At 62.4% G+C, this 17,698-nt stretch overlaps 1 protein-coding gene across 2 annotated transcripts in view; it reads left to right on the top strand.

Annotated features, from left to right (window-relative positions):
• The window catches only part of COL6A2 (collagen type VI alpha 2 chain), a 28,514-nt gene extending 12,749 nt beyond the window's left edge, over positions 1 to 15,765 (top strand). The window contains exons 5-28 of one of the 2 annotated variants that reach the window (XM_032488077.1): positions 352 to 417; positions 1,886 to 1,939; positions 2,022 to 2,066; positions 2,342 to 2,368; positions 2,619 to 2,645; positions 2,742 to 2,786; positions 3,258 to 3,311; positions 3,607 to 3,669; positions 3,920 to 3,982; positions 4,250 to 4,339; positions 5,036 to 5,098; positions 5,646 to 5,708; positions 5,946 to 6,008; positions 6,380 to 6,442; positions 6,714 to 6,764; positions 7,093 to 7,128; positions 7,380 to 7,442; positions 7,543 to 7,605; positions 7,793 to 7,828; positions 8,011 to 8,056; positions 8,394 to 8,546; positions 8,735 to 9,187; positions 9,294 to 9,332; positions 14,661 to 15,765. In XM_032488077.1, coding sequence (XP_032343968.1) covers positions 352 to 417; positions 1,886 to 1,939; positions 2,022 to 2,066; positions 2,342 to 2,368; positions 2,619 to 2,645; positions 2,742 to 2,786; positions 3,258 to 3,311; positions 3,607 to 3,669; positions 3,920 to 3,982; positions 4,250 to 4,339; positions 5,036 to 5,098; positions 5,646 to 5,708; positions 5,946 to 6,008; positions 6,380 to 6,442; positions 6,714 to 6,764; positions 7,093 to 7,128; positions 7,380 to 7,442; positions 7,543 to 7,605; positions 7,793 to 7,828; positions 8,011 to 8,056; positions 8,394 to 8,546; positions 8,735 to 9,187; positions 9,294 to 9,332; positions 14,661 to 15,259 — 2,325 coding nt within the window. In that variant the 3' untranslated portion in view covers positions 15,260 to 15,765. Of the gene's footprint in view, positions 1 to 351; positions 418 to 1,885; positions 1,940 to 2,021; positions 2,067 to 2,341; positions 2,369 to 2,618; positions 2,646 to 2,741; positions 2,787 to 3,257; positions 3,312 to 3,606; positions 3,670 to 3,919; positions 3,983 to 4,249; positions 4,340 to 5,035; positions 5,099 to 5,645; positions 5,709 to 5,945; positions 6,009 to 6,379; positions 6,443 to 6,713; positions 6,765 to 7,092; positions 7,129 to 7,379; positions 7,443 to 7,542; positions 7,606 to 7,792; positions 7,829 to 8,010; positions 8,057 to 8,393; positions 8,547 to 8,734; positions 9,188 to 9,293; positions 9,333 to 12,414; positions 13,484 to 14,660 lie in introns of those variants that run through there. The other variant, XM_032488136.1, reaches the window with a different exon arrangement.
• The last annotated feature ends 1,933 nt before the right edge of the window (positions 15,766 to 17,698 follow it).

The raw sequence follows: 17,698 nt of genomic DNA, 5'->3' as shown, positions 1-17,698 counted from the left end.
AGGAGGGCTGCTCCCCTCAGCCAGGCTCTTGCAGGGCACGCCCTGTCCAAGCAGAGCTGCTCAAACACAGCAGCTTAACACGCAAGCGCGAAGGGGACAAGCCACAGTGATCTCATCCTTTCTACTGTCGGCCTCGGCTCAACCCGGCCTCGGCCTCGGCTCCTCAGCTTGACTAGCCTCAGGTGGAGCCCTGCCCCCGCCTCGGTGGGCACAGGAGGCTCCTGGGCACCTCCCAAGCCTGCTCCTGCACGCAGCCCCGAGCTCAGGGTGGCCCAGCGTCTGGTGGGCCGCAGGCTACCGCCCTCCCTCCCGCCCTCCTGGCCTCATGCGCTCCCCTGCTTCCTGTTTCAGTGCTACAAGGTGAGCTGTCTGGAGATCCCAGGGCCCCCCGGGCCCAAGGGCTACCGCGGACAGAAGGTAAGATGCCCAGACCACTCGTGGGGTCTACGCGGCAGGAAAGCCCCGACCTCTCTGGACCTCCAGATTTAGGGCCAACTGCACTCCAAGGGGACTCACCACTTCTCACCCTGAGAAACAAACGTTCAGTTCTGATCGACTTCCTTTTATACTGGTACTTTGAGAAAGTAGAAACACTTTTTTTAAATTAAGGCTTGCCGATAAAATGCTCCCGTGAAGCAAGCAAGCACGCCGAGTACCCGAACAAATGCGAAACACATCCCTGCTAGTAGCACGGTGCTAATTCGTCCCAGCCGCCCCCCTGTCATTTATTAAATGAGGAGGTTTTAAGGGGTCAGGCTGGCCCTGCATTTTCGTATCAACAGAGGTATGTAAAAGGAAATCCTTCCAAAATCACTACCAGAGTATCAGAAATGCCAGTGTTCGTGTCAAAGGTGGTCAAAAAGGCAGGGGAGGAAAGAAGCCTCTGGGGAGATGAGGCAGTCTGAAGTACTGCTCCCGAGAAAGTTATTACCAAGTGGCTCCTGTTTTCTTCTTTCTGAATTTGGGAGAGCAGTGTCTAGACGCTCGTCTGCCAGGTTGCTGGCCAGACACTCCCACTGCCTCCCTGGCCTCTCCAGGGTGGGGCTCAGGACCACTCAGCCAGTATCGGGGATGAGTTTGCCCCCGGAGGCAGCTTTGGCCGCCCGTGGCAGGGCTGTGACTCCAGTCCCTGTGGGTGGAGGTCACTGGAAGCTGGCCCAGGGGTCACCGAGGTTAGTGGGGGGGCAGTGATACTGGTGGCAGGGACACAGAAGGAAGCCCATTCGGGGCACAGCCGTGCAGAAGCCTCTGCCCACCCCTGCTTCCCGTGTCTGTCCGCCCCCTCTTCCTGGCTCCCCCGACCCTCTGCTCCTGAGTTTGCCCTGGTCTGACTGCCTCTCCTGCTGCACTCTTTGTGCTGAAATTGGAAGCCTATTAACAAGTAGATCCGTTGACTTAATAAAGTCCTACGTTATGCAGTCAAACCTTTGATTCTGAGGACCCTGGTGGCTTCCTAAAGCCCCAGCCTGTCCCAGGTAGGTGACAGCTGTCCCCGCCAGACCTAGAGGAACCGATGTAGCAGCACAAGGTGTGGGCGTGCGCCAGGCCGGTGCAGAATCGGAGCCCTGCAGGCTGGTCTGGGCGCCCCCACCCCAGCCCCAGGCTGCTCCCGCCCCATCATGCAGGCGGCTCAGAGACCCGTCAGTCAGGGCTCAGGAAAGCCGGTAAAAATGGGCCCTGTTCTGATGGAGGCCAGGATTCTCAGGGTCAGGTGACCCAACTCTGGGATGTCCCTACGTGGCACTGTCATCGTCCCCTGGGTGGGTCCATGCTGACCCCTAGACTGCCCCTCTTCCACCTCCCAGGAGCTTGTGACGGGGTCCCTGGTGGCCCACCCTGCCCCTCCCTGCCTCAGTTTACTCTTTTTTCTGTCATCTACTTTTAGGGTGCCAAGGGCAACATGGGGGAGCCCGGAGAGCCTGGACAGAAGGGACGACAGGTGAGTGTACTCTCCACCCCGCCCTGCTGGCCCCAGCTCCCCAAGGCTGGGATTATGTTCATGGCCCTTTGTTCTTCCACAGGGAGACCCAGGCATCGAAGGCCCCATTGGATTTCCCGGACCCAAGGCAAGTTGCTGCTCACCCTGCCCTGGGGGGACACAGGGACAAGCCAAGGGTCAATGGGGGCAGGATGTGTCCAGCACAGCCCACCACCCCCGCCCCTGACCCAAGGGAGTGAAGAGCTTCTGTTTTTCCAACGTCGTCCCCAAACCAAGCGTCCAGCCTGAGCCCTGGTGGCCCGTCTCCACCCGAGCCTGGTGACCTTCTTCTCCTGGGCCTGCTGGGTCCCAGTGCACACACATGCCCCTGCTAACCCTGCTTTTCTTTCCTTCCGACCTCAGGGTGTTCCTGGTTTCAAAGGAGAGAAGGTGAGATTCCACTCTGAGCGGCCAGACCTCCCAGCCGAGCTCCAGCCTTGGCCCCACCCCTCAGCTATGGTCCTTTCCCTCTGCGGGCGTGGGGCCCCTGCTGGGGCACGAGACCCAGCATTGTGCAGGCAGTGGCCTTCTGGGGCCCCTCTGGCCTCGTCTTTGGTCCGAGGGCAGACTTGGGCCCCTGAGGCAGCGGCGTCTGTGCTGCTGGAGACCAGAGCTAACCAGCCCATTTCCTCCTGCGCAGGGCGAGTTTGGCGCCGACGGGCGGAAGGTGAGCAGACAGGTGGACTGGGTGGGTGGGCCCCCCTTCCCGCAGGGAGGGAAGGACTGCCAGGGGTAACAGAGTCCCTCCTTCCCTCTCCCCCAGGGCGCCCCTGGCCTGGCCGGCAAGAACGGGACCGATGGACAGAAGGTAGGGGGTGTGGGGCTCCGTCCCTGGGTGGGGCGGGAGTGCCTGCCGGCATTTCCAAGTCATAGGAACCAGCACAACCCCCTCGAGACTCAGTCCTTCTGGAGCCTGGACCTCTGGGCCCCACCGTCCACACTCACAGTCCGTGGCTTGGGCGGCCCCAGGTTGCACCTCGCCGGTGGACACGGCAAACAGGAACATTGCAGGAGCACGAGGGGACACCTGCTCCTGACAAGCAAGGCCCAGCCTTCAGGAGTATCCCAGCCTGGCCCGCAGACCCCGCCTCAGCCTGAGTGGCAGTTCACACTCACACACAGGCTCACATGCACTCACACGTCACACCGCAGACTGCAGGCCCCGCACAGGTGCCCCCTGACAGTCAAGCCACTGATGTGCACGCCCCACGGCAGTTGCCCATTCCCCTTCCCCCCGAATGCCCCACTGACAAATCTTCTGCCCCCTCTTCCCCTTCAGGGCAAGTTGGGGCGCATCGGACCTCCTGGCTGCAAGGGAGACCCCGGGGACCGGGTGAGCACAGCGTGGCAACTTTGCTTGAGCCCTTGGCCCTAGTTGGGGTCACAACCTGACCAGATGACCTTGGGCGCTCCTGGGTCAGGTCAAGGGTGGCTGCTCCAAGTCCTGAGGGCCTCCGATGTGGGCAGCTTGTTGGTGGTCCCACCAAGGCCTAGGGGGTGTCCCAGTAGCCAGTCAAACGACAGGGTGCTGGTCACCCTCCCCCTCGTCAGCTGGCTCTGGGTTCACAGGGAGAACGCAAGGGCTGCTCTGGGTAGCAACCCCAGCACAACCCGCCCTCTACTTGCAGGGCCCCGATGGTTACGTGGGAGAAGCAGGCAGCCCTGGGGAGCGAGGAGACCAAGGCGCCAAGGTAGGTGGCCTGGCCAAGGCAGTGTGCTGGCCAGAGCAGACTAGGGCCTCCCCTGCCTGCAGCTCCAGGCCTCTGGGGAGGGGGGAACCTGGCCAAGACACCCAGCAAATCGGGCGGGGGCTGTGGGTGCCCCAACACGGGGCAGGCTCCACGGACATGGGACAGGAGGCACGTGCCCCTAGCACCGCCGGGTCCTGCCCTGCTGCCAGGATCAGAGGGACATGAGTCTGATTTCTCCAAACCCTTCCAGGGGGACGCCGGCCGCCCAGGACGCAGAGGGCCCCCAGGGGAAAGCGGGGCAAAAGGAAGCAAGGCAAGTGTTCCTGGCGTGTCCCCGCTTTCGCACCCCAGCCATCACCAGTGGTGCCTGAGGCAGGGGAGGGCAGGAAGGCCAGCCTCTCCATCCCCACTGCCAGATGCCTGGGCAGACTACACCCCGAGGCAAACATGGTCTCACCTGAGGCGGGGGCACAAGTCTGCAGCAGGCTGGGCTCTCAGGGCCCCTCAGCAGGCGCTTCCCACAAGCCGCCCGCACGCGGCCAGGTTGTGCCACCATGGCCAAGCTGTCTCCTCTCTGCAGGGCTATCAAGGCAACAACGGATCCCCGGGGAGTCCCGGCGTGAAAGGAGCCAAGGGTGGGCCTGGGCCCCGAGGACCCAAAGGCGAACCCGTGAGTTCACATTCGCCCACAGGCCCTGGGTCCAGAGCTTGGCTACAGTGGCCAGGCGGGCAGCTCCCTCCAGGCCCAGCCCGCCTGCCTCACCCTCCTGCGGGTTCCCTCAGCACACACCCTGCTCAGGCCCCTACAAACCCAGTGTCCTCGGGCTCCTCCAGTGTGCCTCCCTGTCCCCTCACAGCAGACGCCAGGAAGGGCCACCTAGCCACACCCCTGCCAGACACTCATTGCCAGGGAAGTGGCCCTGTGTTCCCACCTTGCCCCCCTGGCAGGACACTGCCAAGGGCCAAACCTAGACCCAAGCCCTGTGGTCCCGCACAGGGGCCCTACCCAGCCCTCCCCTAGTATCCTGTCGCGGGATGGGTGGGGCCCAGCCCCGGGGCTGGTCCTCCAAGGGGACACATCCCGAGGCCTGGCCTAACCCAGAAGGAAACTGAGTGACTTCAGGGACAGCTGGTCCAAGCTAGGTCCTAATCTTGTCACCTAAACTCCTGGGCAAGCTGACCAGCCCTCGTCAGTTCCTGAATCCTTGGCTGGGCCAAGCCGCCCAGCAGAGGACAGTGTCTATGCTGAAGCCTTCTGGAGGGAACCCAGACCCCAAAACCAAAGTGCTTGTGGGGAGAATAGAGTGTGGGGTTCCTGTGTGGCCCCCACCATCAGGGCCCTCCCCCACATGCCTGTTCTCTGCAGGGGCGCAGGGGAGACCCCGGAACCAAGGGTGGCCCAGGCAGCAACGGCCCCAAGGGTGAGAAGGTGAGTGTCCACATTATCGGCCATGTCCGCGTCTACACAGGGGTCTCATCTTGGTGCCAGCAGGGCGCTATGACAAAGGATGACCAAAACCCCCTCCAAGGTCCACCTAGGAGAACAAAAGCGACCCCTGGAGTCTGACTGTTGGGGTGCACACCCTGCAGGGTCTGGGAGAGCAGGAGGCAGACAGGTTGGCCCTCACTGGCACTCCTGGCTGAGGGGCCTGGGCAGGGCCAGTTCCACGCATCCATGCACAGCTGTGCAGTCTGTGCACTGCTTCACCCCACAGCATCCCACCACACACACGCGCCTCTGTAGCTGATGCAGGTCCTGGTCTCTGTGGTGAAATCTGAGGGCAGCCAGTTCCCTGTGAGACGTGGGTGAAGGGCCCCAAGGAGGGGCCTCCTCCTCCGGGAGACAAATGATGGCCCCTGCCTATGCTGCATGAGGCTGGGTGGGCAAGGCTGCTTCCTCCCCAGGGAGTTAAATGGTCCCCTGTCCTCACTTCCCCCACATGTGCCCCAGACTAATCTGGCCTCTCTTCTCACAGGGGGACCCTGGCCCTGAGGGGCCCCGGGGCCTGGCTGGAGAGGTTGGCAACAAAGGGGCCAAGGTAAGTGGGGCAATGGGTGGGCTGTCAGAAAGACTATGTGCCTTCCTAGGGTGGCACCCAGCTCCCTGGCTGGAGGGGCCGCACCTAGGACCCCATCTGCCCCTCTCCTGCCCGTACCCTTGCAGACCCTTCCCGGGGCCGCTGTGGTCAGGGCTGGGGATCTCCTGGAGAGCAACAGGGTCCTGCCCTTGCCAGTGTTGATGGTGATTGAAGCATCCTCATTCCCTTTCTTTCCAGGGAGACCGAGGCTTACCTGGACCCAGAGGCCCCCAGGGGGCTCTCGGGGAGCCTGGGAAGCAGGTCAGTAGCAGGACGCCAGGGAGGGCCCATGACTCTGGGGCTCAAGCCCCTCACTGCCCTTCGACCTTATTGTCCCCCTCCCCTACCCTACAGTCCACTTGGGTCCTCATGCCCTCAGGCAGGATACTGTCTTCATGGTAAACTTGGGCAGTGGGACAGGAGGCCAAGGGCCCCCATGCACCTCACACCCTCATCCTGCCTTGAGGGGTCCAACTTTACCAGGTGGAGCACGCAAGGGAGAGGTGGTGTGGGGCCTGGGACAGGGCAGGTGGAGAGGACAGACCCACAGGGCAGCAGTGTTGTCTGGGGGTTAGAGCTGGACGTGGTCAGTTCCCATCTGTGCCAACTCCCTGCTTCCTCTTTGCTTTCAGGGATCTCGGGGAGACCCTGGTGACGCTGGTCCCCGCGGAGATTCAGGACAGCCTGGCCCTAAGGTATGCCCTCTCCCCACCAGGCAGGATGAGCCTGGGGATGCCTGAGCCCCCACCAAGCTTCTGGGAGCACGCCAGGCCCAGCCCCCTTGCTGTGGGAGGATATCAGGGGGCCAAGCAGCACCCCAGCCCCGTGTTCTCACGCTCAGGGATGGCAGGTCCTCCCAAGACCTGGCCCTGCACATGCGGCCCCTCTCCCACCCAGTCCAAGCTGACAGCTCATCCTCCACCTTTCCCACTGGATCTGCCCTGACTGGCCTCCCTTGTCCTCCAGGGAGACCCCGGCAGGCCTGGATTCAGCTACCCTGGACCCCGAGGAGCACCTGTAAGTCCTGGCAGGCAAGAGGGACACGAGGGAGGGGGCGGACATTGTCGGGAGGGCCCTGACTAGAAGGTTCCTGCTAGTGCCCCCCAGAGCCTCCCACCTGGGGCCCGAGGCAAGGCTGGGGAGGGCTCGGGGTGCTGTCAGGAGCAGAGGCAGGACCCCCAGGAGTCGTTTCAGGCTTCCTCCGGCACCTGCATGGCTTTGTACAGATTTTGATGACCAAGCCCACCCGAGAGGGAAGGGAGGGGCTGCAGAGAGCTGGGCGGGATGCCCCCGGCTGCTCAGCCCTAGGTCCCGTGTTCAGTGACCCCCTGTGCTTGCTTCCCAGGGAGACAAAGGCGAGCCTGGACCCCGCGGCCCCGAGGTACGTACCATGGGGTGGTCTGCTCATCTGAGTCGCTAGTGGGAGCCGGCCATGCTCTAGTCTCTTTCAGACTGAAAACCTGGGCCTGCCTGAAACGCCACGTGCAGTTGCATGTAACTGACCCGCACTTCCAGGCTAGGGTTCTCCTGAAAAAAGCGTGTCCCTCCCAAGCAGATCACCGGAGGTCTGGGGGCCGGGTGGGAGCAATGCTGAGCTCTCCACACTGTTAACGCTGGCGTCCTCTGTCGCAGGGCGGCAGAGGTGACTTTGGCTCCAAAGGACAACCTGGGAGGAAGGGCCAGAAGGGTGAGCCTGTAAGTACCTCCTGGCCAATCAACCCGCAGCCCAGGGCAGGGCCAAGTGTGGGGACCTCCCAGAGTGTTGCTGGAGCCCACCTGCCCTTTTCCTTCTCAGGCAGATCCTGGTCCCCCTGGTGAGCCAGGCCCTCGGGGGCAGAGAGGAGCCCCAGGACCCGAGGTAGGTCAGTTGCATGTCCCGTCGGCCCTCAGGCCACAGCCCCTGGGCCAGCCAGGCCAACAGGCACTCTGACCCATGGGGTCAGTGTGCGGGGGCCTGAAGGGCCCGCATGAGAATAAGTCAGGCCCTTCTGGCCTCGGCCATGACAAGTGTTACCTCTCACTCACTGCCACCCTTCCTCCTCCAGGGAGAGCCCGGCCCCCCGGGAGACCCTGGCCTCACGGTAGGTGTCAGCGGGCGATGGAATCAGTGTCCTCCTCCCTCCTAAAACTTGAAAGAAAAGGCAGAGGGGCAGATTAGAGGGCAGGTCAGTGGGGCGGGGTCAGAGCATGAGGTCAGCGGGGCCACAGACTTCCTGCAGTAGCGCCTCCCAGCTGGGCCGGGACTCACTTGGCTGTGTTGCAGGAGTGCGACGTTATGACCTACGTGAGGGAGACTTGCGGATGCTGTGGTGAGTTGCGGCTCCCACGCGGTGGGGGAGCTGGGCCACCATGGATGGGCTGGGCACTTGTGTCCTTGCGGGCTCTTGTCCAGGGTTCAGGGTCATCGTCCGAGGCCTGTCCTCCCGCTCATGGCCACTGTTTCCCATGGTGCACCTGGCTGCACGCCCCTAGCGTCCAGGGGTGCCTCCCGGTGCCGGGGGTCAGTGCTGTCACCCCTCACCCCGCTCACCCCGCCCCCCACTCGCCCTGTCCACGGACACACACACTCACCCCACTCACCGAGTCCCTCCCGCTCACCCCGCCCCCTGCTCACCCCGCCCCTCACCCTTCCCCCCACCCCCGCAGACTGTGAGAAGCGCTGCGGTGCCCTGGACGTGGTGTTCGTCATCGACAGCTCCGAGAGCATCGGCTACACCAACTTCACCCTGGAGAAGAACTTCGTCATCAACGTGGTCAATAGGCTGGGGGCCATCGCCAAGGATCCCAAGTCAGAGACGGGTCAGCTGCACGGCGGTTGGCAGGGGGCGGGGACGGGGGTTGTCCGGCGGGGCAGGGATGCTCCAGGCCTCACTCTTGAGCAGAGGGACCGGTCACCAGAGAGTGTGGACAAACAAATTCAAGGGAGGGGTCTCCGAGGGGGTCTCAGCTCTACCAAGGGCCCGCCTCTCATGCCTGCCAACCCCCAGGGACCCGCGTAGGCGTCGTGCAGTACAGCCACGAGGGCACCTTCGAGGCCATCCAGCTGGACGATGAGCGCATCGACTCACTGTCCAGCTTCAAGGAGGCCGTCAAGAACCTCGAGTGGATTGCCGGCGGCACCTGGACGCCCTCGGCCCTCAAGTTCGCCTACAACCAGCTCATCAAGGAGAGCCGGCGTCAGAAGACCCGCGTGTTCGCGGTGGTCCTCACGGATGGCCGCCATGACCCCCGGGACGACGACCTCAACCTGCGGGCCCTGTGCAACCACGACGTCACGGTGACGGCCATCGGCATCGGGGACATGTTCCACGAGAAGCATGAGAGCGAGAACCTGTACTCCATCGCCTGCGACAACCCGCAGCAGGTGCGCAACATGACGCTCTTCTCCGACCTGGTGGCCGAGAAGTTCATCGACGACATGGAGGACGTCCTGTGCCCGGGTGAGCATGCGGCCCGGCCCAAGGAGGCGGGGGACGTGGCCAGGGAAGGGGCTGGGGGCCACTGAGGGAGCCCGCCACGACCCCCGACTCTTCTCCTCTCTCCTAGACCCCCAGATCGTGTGCCCGGACCTTCCCTGCCAAACAGGTAATGAAGGGCGTCGCTGAGCCCCGCCCCCACGTGAGCCTGCAGCCCAGGGCTGGGGGGAAGGGCCGTGCATGGACCCCAGGAAGTGCCCCTGTGGGTCTGGGTCTGCCATGAGAAATCTGATTCCAGACCTGCGGGTTCCCGGGCCTCCAGGACCCCAGCACTCGGAGGAGAATGCTGGAGGGTGCAGTTGGTACCTAGAGCCCCTAGGTCGCCCTACTCACCTGGTACATGCGGAGAGGGGGTCCATCACTGCGCCGGGCTCTCCAGGCCCTGGTCTCAAACACAGATTCACAGCCTCCACGGCTGAGGTGCCCAGAGGGACCGACACCCCAGGGGACTTCCGGTTCCCGCAGGCCAAAGTACTGGATCCAGTAAACAAAATGGCTGGTGTTAAACCCTCCCGGAGGCAAATGCATCACCAGCCACTGTGGCTGCATGCTGGCCTCTGAACTGACAGCCGTAGTGGCTGTGGTCTGATCTTCCCTCTGGAAGCAGACACCTTTAGGGGGCTTCAGCCCCTCCCTCCACACCCTTCCTGACCAATGACATGGTTGCACTGGTGTGGGAGGCTCGGGGCTGGGGATGTTGGAGACTATCCCCAAAGTGTCCCGTGGGGATGGGGAAGGGGCAGGATGGTGTCGCCCACCTCCGCTGGGCATCGCACTCCTCCCTCCGCAGCTCTGCTGCAGTGACTGGGCCTTGGAGCCCACGGGGGTTGCCCTAGGCGCCAGGAGCCGAGCCCCACGACAAGCCCTGCCCTCACCAGCTGTGGGCCTGGAGCCAGCATGGACTGTCCCCCTGAGCCCTGGGTGCGGGGCCTGTCAGAGCGCCAGGGTGGGACCCCCAGAGCCAGCTGGGGGCGGGCCACCACGGCCAGGGTGGGGCTGGGCTGTGCTGGCAGGTCCAGCATGGCGGGAACCGCGGGTCCTGCGTCCACATCCACGTCTGCCACGAGGTCACGCTTCCTGGGCCTGGGCAGGCTCCTCCCAGGCGTCAGGTGGGCCCCTGGGCAGATTCAAAGGTGCCAAGGGGGCCCAAGAGGAGGGGCTGTGCTGAGTTGGGGACCGGGGCCCCCACACATACTCTGACAGAGAACTTCCAAGGAAATACTCACCAGGGTTACACCAGCGATCGTGCCATGGCCGTCGGCGAGCTGTGGGGTCGTCCCAGAGACGACCTGGGCCCGCGGTGCCGAGCCAGCTGGAGATAGCTGTGTGAGGCGCCCAGAAGCACCCGAAGCCCCAGAGGCTGGCCCAGGAGCACCAACCCCAGCCTCTGCCTGGGCCAAAGGGGCTGGTGTCCGCACAGAGGCCCGGCCAACCTATGGGCTGTGCCCCAGCGCTAAGGGCGCCCGGGGTCCCCCCCCGGGGGGGGGGGTTCCTGCAGTCAGCTTGGTCCCTGGGCGGCAGAAACCTGACTCCAGCCCCTGGTGCCAGGGCCCAGCGGTGAGTTTGGTGGGAAAGCTTTGTTTGTCACGAGAACAAAGTCAGCTGAGGTCTCTGTGGATGTTCCTTATCAGCTTGAGGGCGGCCCCCCACTCCTCGTCACGAGACGCTTTCTCATGATCGAGTGTGGGCTTCTGAGTTGCTGTTTGTTGCACCTGTTGGTATGGTCAGTGGGCTTTCTTCTTCAGCTTGTTGGTGTGGTGGACGACGGTCATTGATTTTTGAGTGTTGAACCAGCCTTACAGACCTGGGATAGAGCCCACTTGGCGGTGGTGTATAAATGTTATGGTATATTGTTTTGCTAGTGTTTTGTTAAGGGTTTTTGCATCTGTGTTCATGAGAGAGCTTGGGCTGCAGTGGCCTTTCTTGTGATGTCTTTGGTTTCAGTGTTGGAGTAGCACCAGCCCACAGCACAGTGATCTTGCTTCCCCTGAGCCTCCAGGACCCAACAATGCAAGGGACCAGCCCCTTGGAGACCCCTACCTTTTTTTTCCTAACTACCATCTCCACTAAACTCACAAGCTCATTCTCCTTTAAAGCAGTTAGAAATTTCCAAGTAAATTAGACGTTGTGACCAGAGGGGAAGAAAGCAGACAGAACTATAGAATATACTTTTACAAATGACCTTCTTGACACGAGTGACTCCGGCACGCAGAAGGCTGAGCAAATGGGGTACCTGATGGATGCCACCAGCTCTGGCACAGCCCTGCCCTTCTGGGCCAAACGGCCCCATCCACCCAGACGCCCAGCCACATCTGAGCTTAGACGAGGCCAAGGGCAGCTCCCCTGGGACAGAACCATGAGGCCATGAAAGAGAAACAAAGCCGGACCCCAGTCAGAGGCAGCAAAGGCAGGTTTCTTCCGTGACAGCTGCTGCAGGAGGCGGGAGATGCGGGAAGCTGAGCCTGGCGTCCCCAGACCCGGGCAGGAGGCTCTCGGAAGGCGGGCGCCCTGGAGGGGAGGCACAAGGGCGGGGTGGGGGCCACGTGACCAGGCCACCCGGGTGGGCTAACTGGACGTGCCCAGAGGTACCCTGAGGGCAGGAGGCAGTGGTGCACTGAGCAAGGCGCCGGAGGTTGGGCCTTGACCTCCCCAGGGACGGGACGGGGAGAGAGTGAGTGTCTGCTCCCTGGTCCCAGGGAGATGGCCCTGGGTGGGGAGAGGTACGTCTGAAGGGCAGAGAAGGACTCATCACCAGGAGTGGCCAAGGTAACTGCTCTGAGAGGGGCCCCTGCCTGTCACCAGGTCTAGGCTGGGACGAGCAGGAAATTATCCTGGCAACGCTGAGCAAGTTAAGGGGCCCGGGGTGGCCCCAGGGCAGCGCCTTGAGCAGGCAGCCACTGCCCGAGCCCAGTCTGTCTCAGCTCAGCTGTTTGTGCCGAGAGCCCTGCGGTTCTCCAGCTTCTGTCCCTCCGAGTCCGTGCTGTGCTGCTGGCTCAACACCCTGGTTATTCAGCTCTGGCACCCAAGCCGACAGCAGGGGAGCTACAGCCTCCCGGCCCCTCGTCCAACCCCCTCACTGAGCCTAGTCCACGTTCCTGGCTTTGGTCCTTCCTCGTCTCCGAGGAGAGAGGTGGCCGGAGACCCACTCACGCTGACCAAGTCCCTTAAAGCCTTCTCTGGAATCCCTGCAGATGGACCACGGCCTGGTGGCGAGCCCCCGGTCACCTTCCTCCGCACGGAAGAGGGCCCGGATGCCTCCTTCCCCAGGACCATCCCCCTGATCCAACAGTTGCTAAACGCCACGGAGCTCACGCAGGACCCAGCCGCCTACTCCAGGCTGGTGGCCGTGCTGGTCTACACCGCGGAGAGGGCCAAGTTCGCCACAGGAGGCGAGCGGCAGGACTGGATGGATCTGTTCATTGACACCTTTAAGCTGGTGCACAGGGACATTGTGGGGGACCCTGAGACCGCGCTGGCACTCTGCTGAAGCCACGGGCACAGCCCCTACCCGGCTACACCTAGCTCCAGGGGCTGCCTCCATTGTACTGGGTGCTTAAGCTAATAGGAACCTGTTCTCTCAGTATGGAGGCCAGAAGTCCAAAACCAAGGTGTCCTAGGGCCGCGCCCCTCGGGCCTCCAGCTCCTATGTCTGCCTCCGTGGCCACATGGCCTCTCCCCTTCCAAAGCCCAGCCTCTCTGCCTCCCTTTTATAGGGACACTTGTGGTGGCATTCAGATAGTCCAGGACAGTCTCCCCATCTCATGGTCTGTAATTTAATCCCATCTTCAAAGTCCTTTCTGCCATATAAGGTCCTAGCCACAGGCTCCAGGATCAGGACGTGCGCATCTTTTAGGGCCATTACTGAGCCAAAAAGAAAGACGTGAGAGCAGAGCCTCATAAAGAACCCCGAGTCCTCTGAGCCCGAGGTCACTACATACGCGTTTCTGTAGCCCTGCTGGCTGATCCATCGAGGAAGGCTCCCCCCAGACCAGCGACCCCTGCACACCTGTCTCTGCTTGCCCGGACTTAGAGGTCCAGGGACACGAGAGAACGCCCCGGCTGTGTGGGTTTTAATCAGAAGCTGCTCCTCATTCGCTCTGCCACCAAAATAAGCTGCACCATTAATAATCTCCTTAAAAACCCGCCCGCGAGGAACTCACTCCTCCGCCGGTAGCCCAGCACTGAGAAGACGCACCCAGAAGTGTCCTTCGTGTGCTGGGAGCTCATCTCAAACTTTCTATAAAAGCTGAAAAACAAGGAGTGTGACTGTGTGCTGCGGTCGGCGACTTGCTGGGGTGAACTGCTGCTTGCTCGCCTGGACCCAGGGGTTGCCATGCAGGGGGGCCCTGGCGCCTGCGGGGCCCAGGCAGGATCCTGAGACCCTTGTGGTTGGTGCCACGGGTCACCTCTTTCTGATGGGATCCCTGAGCTCCCGGCCCCGGGTCAGCACACCTGGGCTGTGACCAAGACCTCTCCCGCCTGGTCAGGAGAGGTGCCCAAGGGGCTTAGGAGCTGGCCCCACGCAGGAGGACCAGCCCCCTTCCTACCCAGCCGCACTGGCGGTTAGAATTGGGATCTCGGCTGTGTCCCGGGGGAGGGGCTTGGCTGCATGCTCTTGGTGTTTGGATGGAGACCCAGCCTGTGGTCCCACATGTGGAGTGGGTTTTCAGGCAGTGCAGTGGTGCCCATGTCCCCCAGAGGTCGGGCCTCAGCACTGACTGCAGCCTTGTCCCCATGCTGTCCAGCCTTTCCAGGGCTGGTGACTGTCCAAATGGGGACAAGGGTCTCCTCAGGTAACCTGGGCTGCACCAGGGGGCACTGCCCACTAAAGCCTTTTTCAGTCAGAGAGGACACGCCCATTTTCTTTCTGATGCTCCCAGGGCCAGGAGAGATGTGGCCCGGTCAGCACCAGGCAGCTTTGGGAAGCAGGAAGCGAGGGGGCTCATGGCCAGAGGTGGGCCCGTGCATCTGGGGGTCCTCATGAGGTCCTTCTACACAATCACAGATGTGATGACAGCCTTTCTCTTTCCCACCCGTACTTCCCACAGACCGTGGCCCTTTTGGGCTTATCCAGTTCTTGGGCCAAAAGAAGGGGCTTTACTGACCCCTTCCAGCCTGCCCACAAGGGTCTGGAGGAGGCCACTGGTCAGAGATGGTGCTGGGAGGGTGGAAGGGGGCCCCTCAGCCTCCGTTTTGGGGACATTTTCCCGTGGGAGCACAACCAGGAGAGACGTGTCTGTCCCAGGGAGACCGGATGGGACCCTGGACCCCTGTCCTGGGTGCTGGGGGGGTGGAAGGCTCCCAACCACGGGTGACCTTGGGTGAAGCCCCAGCAGTCTGAGTGGCTCCTGTGGGCGGGGCGCATAAAGAGCTGGGTGCTGGCCTGGCACCCGGGCCTCACCTGGATCGCCTGCGCACCACCCCGTCTCGCCCGCAGAGCTGTACGTGGCCCAGTGCACACAGCGGCCCGTGGACATCGTCTTCCTGCTGGACGGCTCGGAGCGGCTAGGCGAGCAGAACTTCCACAAGGCGCGGCGCTTCGTGGAGGAGGTGTCCCGGCGGCTGACACTGGCACGCAGGGACGATGACCCACTCAACGCGCGTGTGGCGCTGCTGCAGTTTGGGGGCCCACGCGAGCAGCAGGTGGCCTTCCCGCTGACCTCCAACCTGACGGTCATCCAGGAGGCGCTGGCGAGCGCGCGCTACCTCAACTCCTTCTCGCACGTGGGCGCGGGCATCGTGCACGCCATCAACCAGGTGGTGCTGGGCGCGCAGGCGGGGGCGCGCCGCCACGCCGAGCTCTCCTTCGTGTTCCTCACGGACGGCGTCACGGGCAACGACAGCCTGGAGGAGGCAGTGCACTCCATGCGCAAGCAGAACGTGGTGCCCACCGTGGTGGCCGTGGGCAGCGACGTGGACGCCGATGTGCTGTCCAAGATCAGCCTGGGCGACGCAGCTGCCGTCTTCCGCGAGAAGGACTACGACAGCTTGGCCCAGCCTGGCTTCTTCGACAGGTTCATCCGCTGGATCTGCTAGCCCCACCCCCCCCCGCGCCCCGCCCTGCCCTCCCCCGCACGTCCGCCCCCCGCCCCCAGTCCCGCGGGCGCTGTCCTCCTGTCCGTGGTGCTACTCAGACCCCACTGAGAGGTCCAGCGCGGGGAGGACTGTCTCCTCACATGTGGGTGTAAAATCAGAAACAGAGGACCCCGCACCCCCCACTCGGGCTCCTGGCACCCTGGGCGCCGCCCAGCCCATATCCACCCCCTGCCCACTCCCCACGCCCTCCCAGGACCCCAGAGGCTTCCTGGGGTTCACTGGGGGGCCCCATCTCCCTCAGCCAAGCCTCATTACCAGACTCGACCTCCCCTCTGGCGCCCTCCAGAGGCTCTCTGCTGGCCCCTCCAGCCCTCCTAGCCCTGCTCCCAGGTCTCCACTTCACCTCTGGGGGTTACCTTCCGCCATCAGACTCAGCTGTGACAGCAGACCCTGCATGCCCCTGTGTGCACACACCCCAGTCCAATAAAGGCTTTGAAACCCCTCTTGCCCCCCGGTTTCCAAGTGTCTGTGCCAAGGGGTTGCTGAGGCCATGCAATTAATCCCCAGGATTGATCATACCCCCGGGACCCCCCAGTTGCTTTGTGCACCCAGATGTGCCAAGCCTGGCCTCCTGTCCTTCTAGGCAGGTGCTGCCTCCAGGCACTGGCCACCACACCCTCAAGGGTACAAACTGGACAGTATCAACTCTGGACTCCACCTTTGTCCAGTTGGCTTTGAGCTGAAAACAATGTACTTGGTTAGTGGAGTCTCTGTCTGTCCCCAAACCAGCGCCAGAGCACTTTAGGGATGTGGGTGGTTTGCATGAGGAAATTTTGTGGACAGAGAGAGAGAGAGAGACGGGAGAGTGAGGATGGGTGATAGATAGGTGACTGAGAGATAAATAGGTGACGTGATGAATGGGTAAGTGATGGACACGAAGGGGACACATGCACACATGAGCAGGACAGAGAAGCAGAGAGAGATGGATGAGAAATGAGACACAGAGTCTTGGTTTGTGGCCACTTCAGGGACTCTTTTAAGCTCACTCTCTGTCAAGTGTCCTATTAAACCCCTGGCTGTGTATCGTCTGCTGGGGCTGGCCTAACAAAGCACCACGACCTGGGGCCTGAAACAAGTCTGGAGGCCAGAAGGCCGAGGCCAGGTGCTCTCAGGGCCGCACCCCTGAGAAGACTCCAGGGAGGGGTCTGTTCCAGGCTCTCCTGTAGTCCCTGGACTTGCAGCGTCACTGGGACACTCTCTCGGTGTTCTCCCCAGGCGTGTCCGTGCCCCTGCTCCCCCCTGTGACAAGGACACAGTCATGCTGGGTTAGGGCCCATTCTGCTCCAGGACGGCCTCAGCTAAACTAATTACAACTGCAGTGATTGTTTCCAAATAAGGCCACATTCTGAGGTCCTGGGGGCTAGGGCTTCAGCATGAAAATTTGGGGAGGGGGGCGATTCAGCCCAGACCACACTGACACCTTAGTCACCTCCCTCTGGGGTGACCAACTCATTTTGTGGCACTTCTGCCCCTCCTGTCATCTGCCTGAACAGCCTACAGCTGGAGGGGAGGGCCTCACACCAAGTGCCTTCTCTTCCTCTGCACCCCCTCCATCCCCCCAAAGAACCGTACAAAGTGCCAGCAAGAGAGAGAAGAGTCCAGCAGCCCCAGCCTCAGACAGCAGCGCTGGCGCCTGTGACCGTCAGAGCTCAGGATGGGGGTGGCAGGGGCCCCTCCCTCCACGTGTCCAGAGTTCTGCCTGCTGGACCCTGCACAGGGCCCCCTCTTCAGAGGAAAGGACATCCCTCTCTGTGATGCCAGCCCCTCATGTTCAGCCTCCGGCCCCAGGAAGGCAGGAACGCCTATCCCTTTGGAAGGGACTTCAGACTCTGGTGAGCGAGTAGGTGGGGTCCCCCCAGGGTGTGGGCCAGCTTCCAGACCCCAGCAGCAGCTCACAGGGGAACCGAGCCTCCCTGTGGGAAGTGTGTACTTGCACCAGACGTCCACCGGAAAGCAGATGCGGTCACCATGGAGGAGGGCTGTGCTGGTCAGGTGCAGGGGTCAGGAGGACTCTGGCCACCCAGGACATGCTTTGTCACAGGCTGGGGGTGGGAGCACCTTTCGGAATGTATGTTGCACTTCACAACCGGTGAAGGGACCATGGGGAAAAACAAACACGAAGTCAGTCCCTCAGTGCGGACGAGAAAGGGCTCCGGGCCGTCTTGTTAAGTGGAGCAAAACTCAGCTGTTGATCCGCTCCCTTTACAGAGCAGGGAAGAGTCAAGAACATGTGCTCATGTGCGTCTGTGTTTGCATAAACACACGCTAAGTGCGCACAGGAGGGAATTCAACGGTTTCCTAAAGAGGATGGAAGGGGCTGGTGGGCACCGGGCAGTGGGGCTTCTCCGCAGGAATCTGTAAAGTGCTGGGTTTTGAACC

The sequence above is a fragment of the Camelus ferus genome, chromosome 1, assembly GCF_009834535.1.
Source record: "Camelus ferus isolate YT-003-E chromosome 1, BCGSAC_Cfer_1.0, whole genome shotgun sequence".
Taxonomy (NCBI): Eukaryota; Metazoa; Chordata; class Mammalia; order Artiodactyla; family Camelidae; genus Camelus; species Camelus ferus.
Note: the sequence above shows the minus strand (reverse complement) of the source record. Positions and strands in the feature narration are given on the sequence as shown.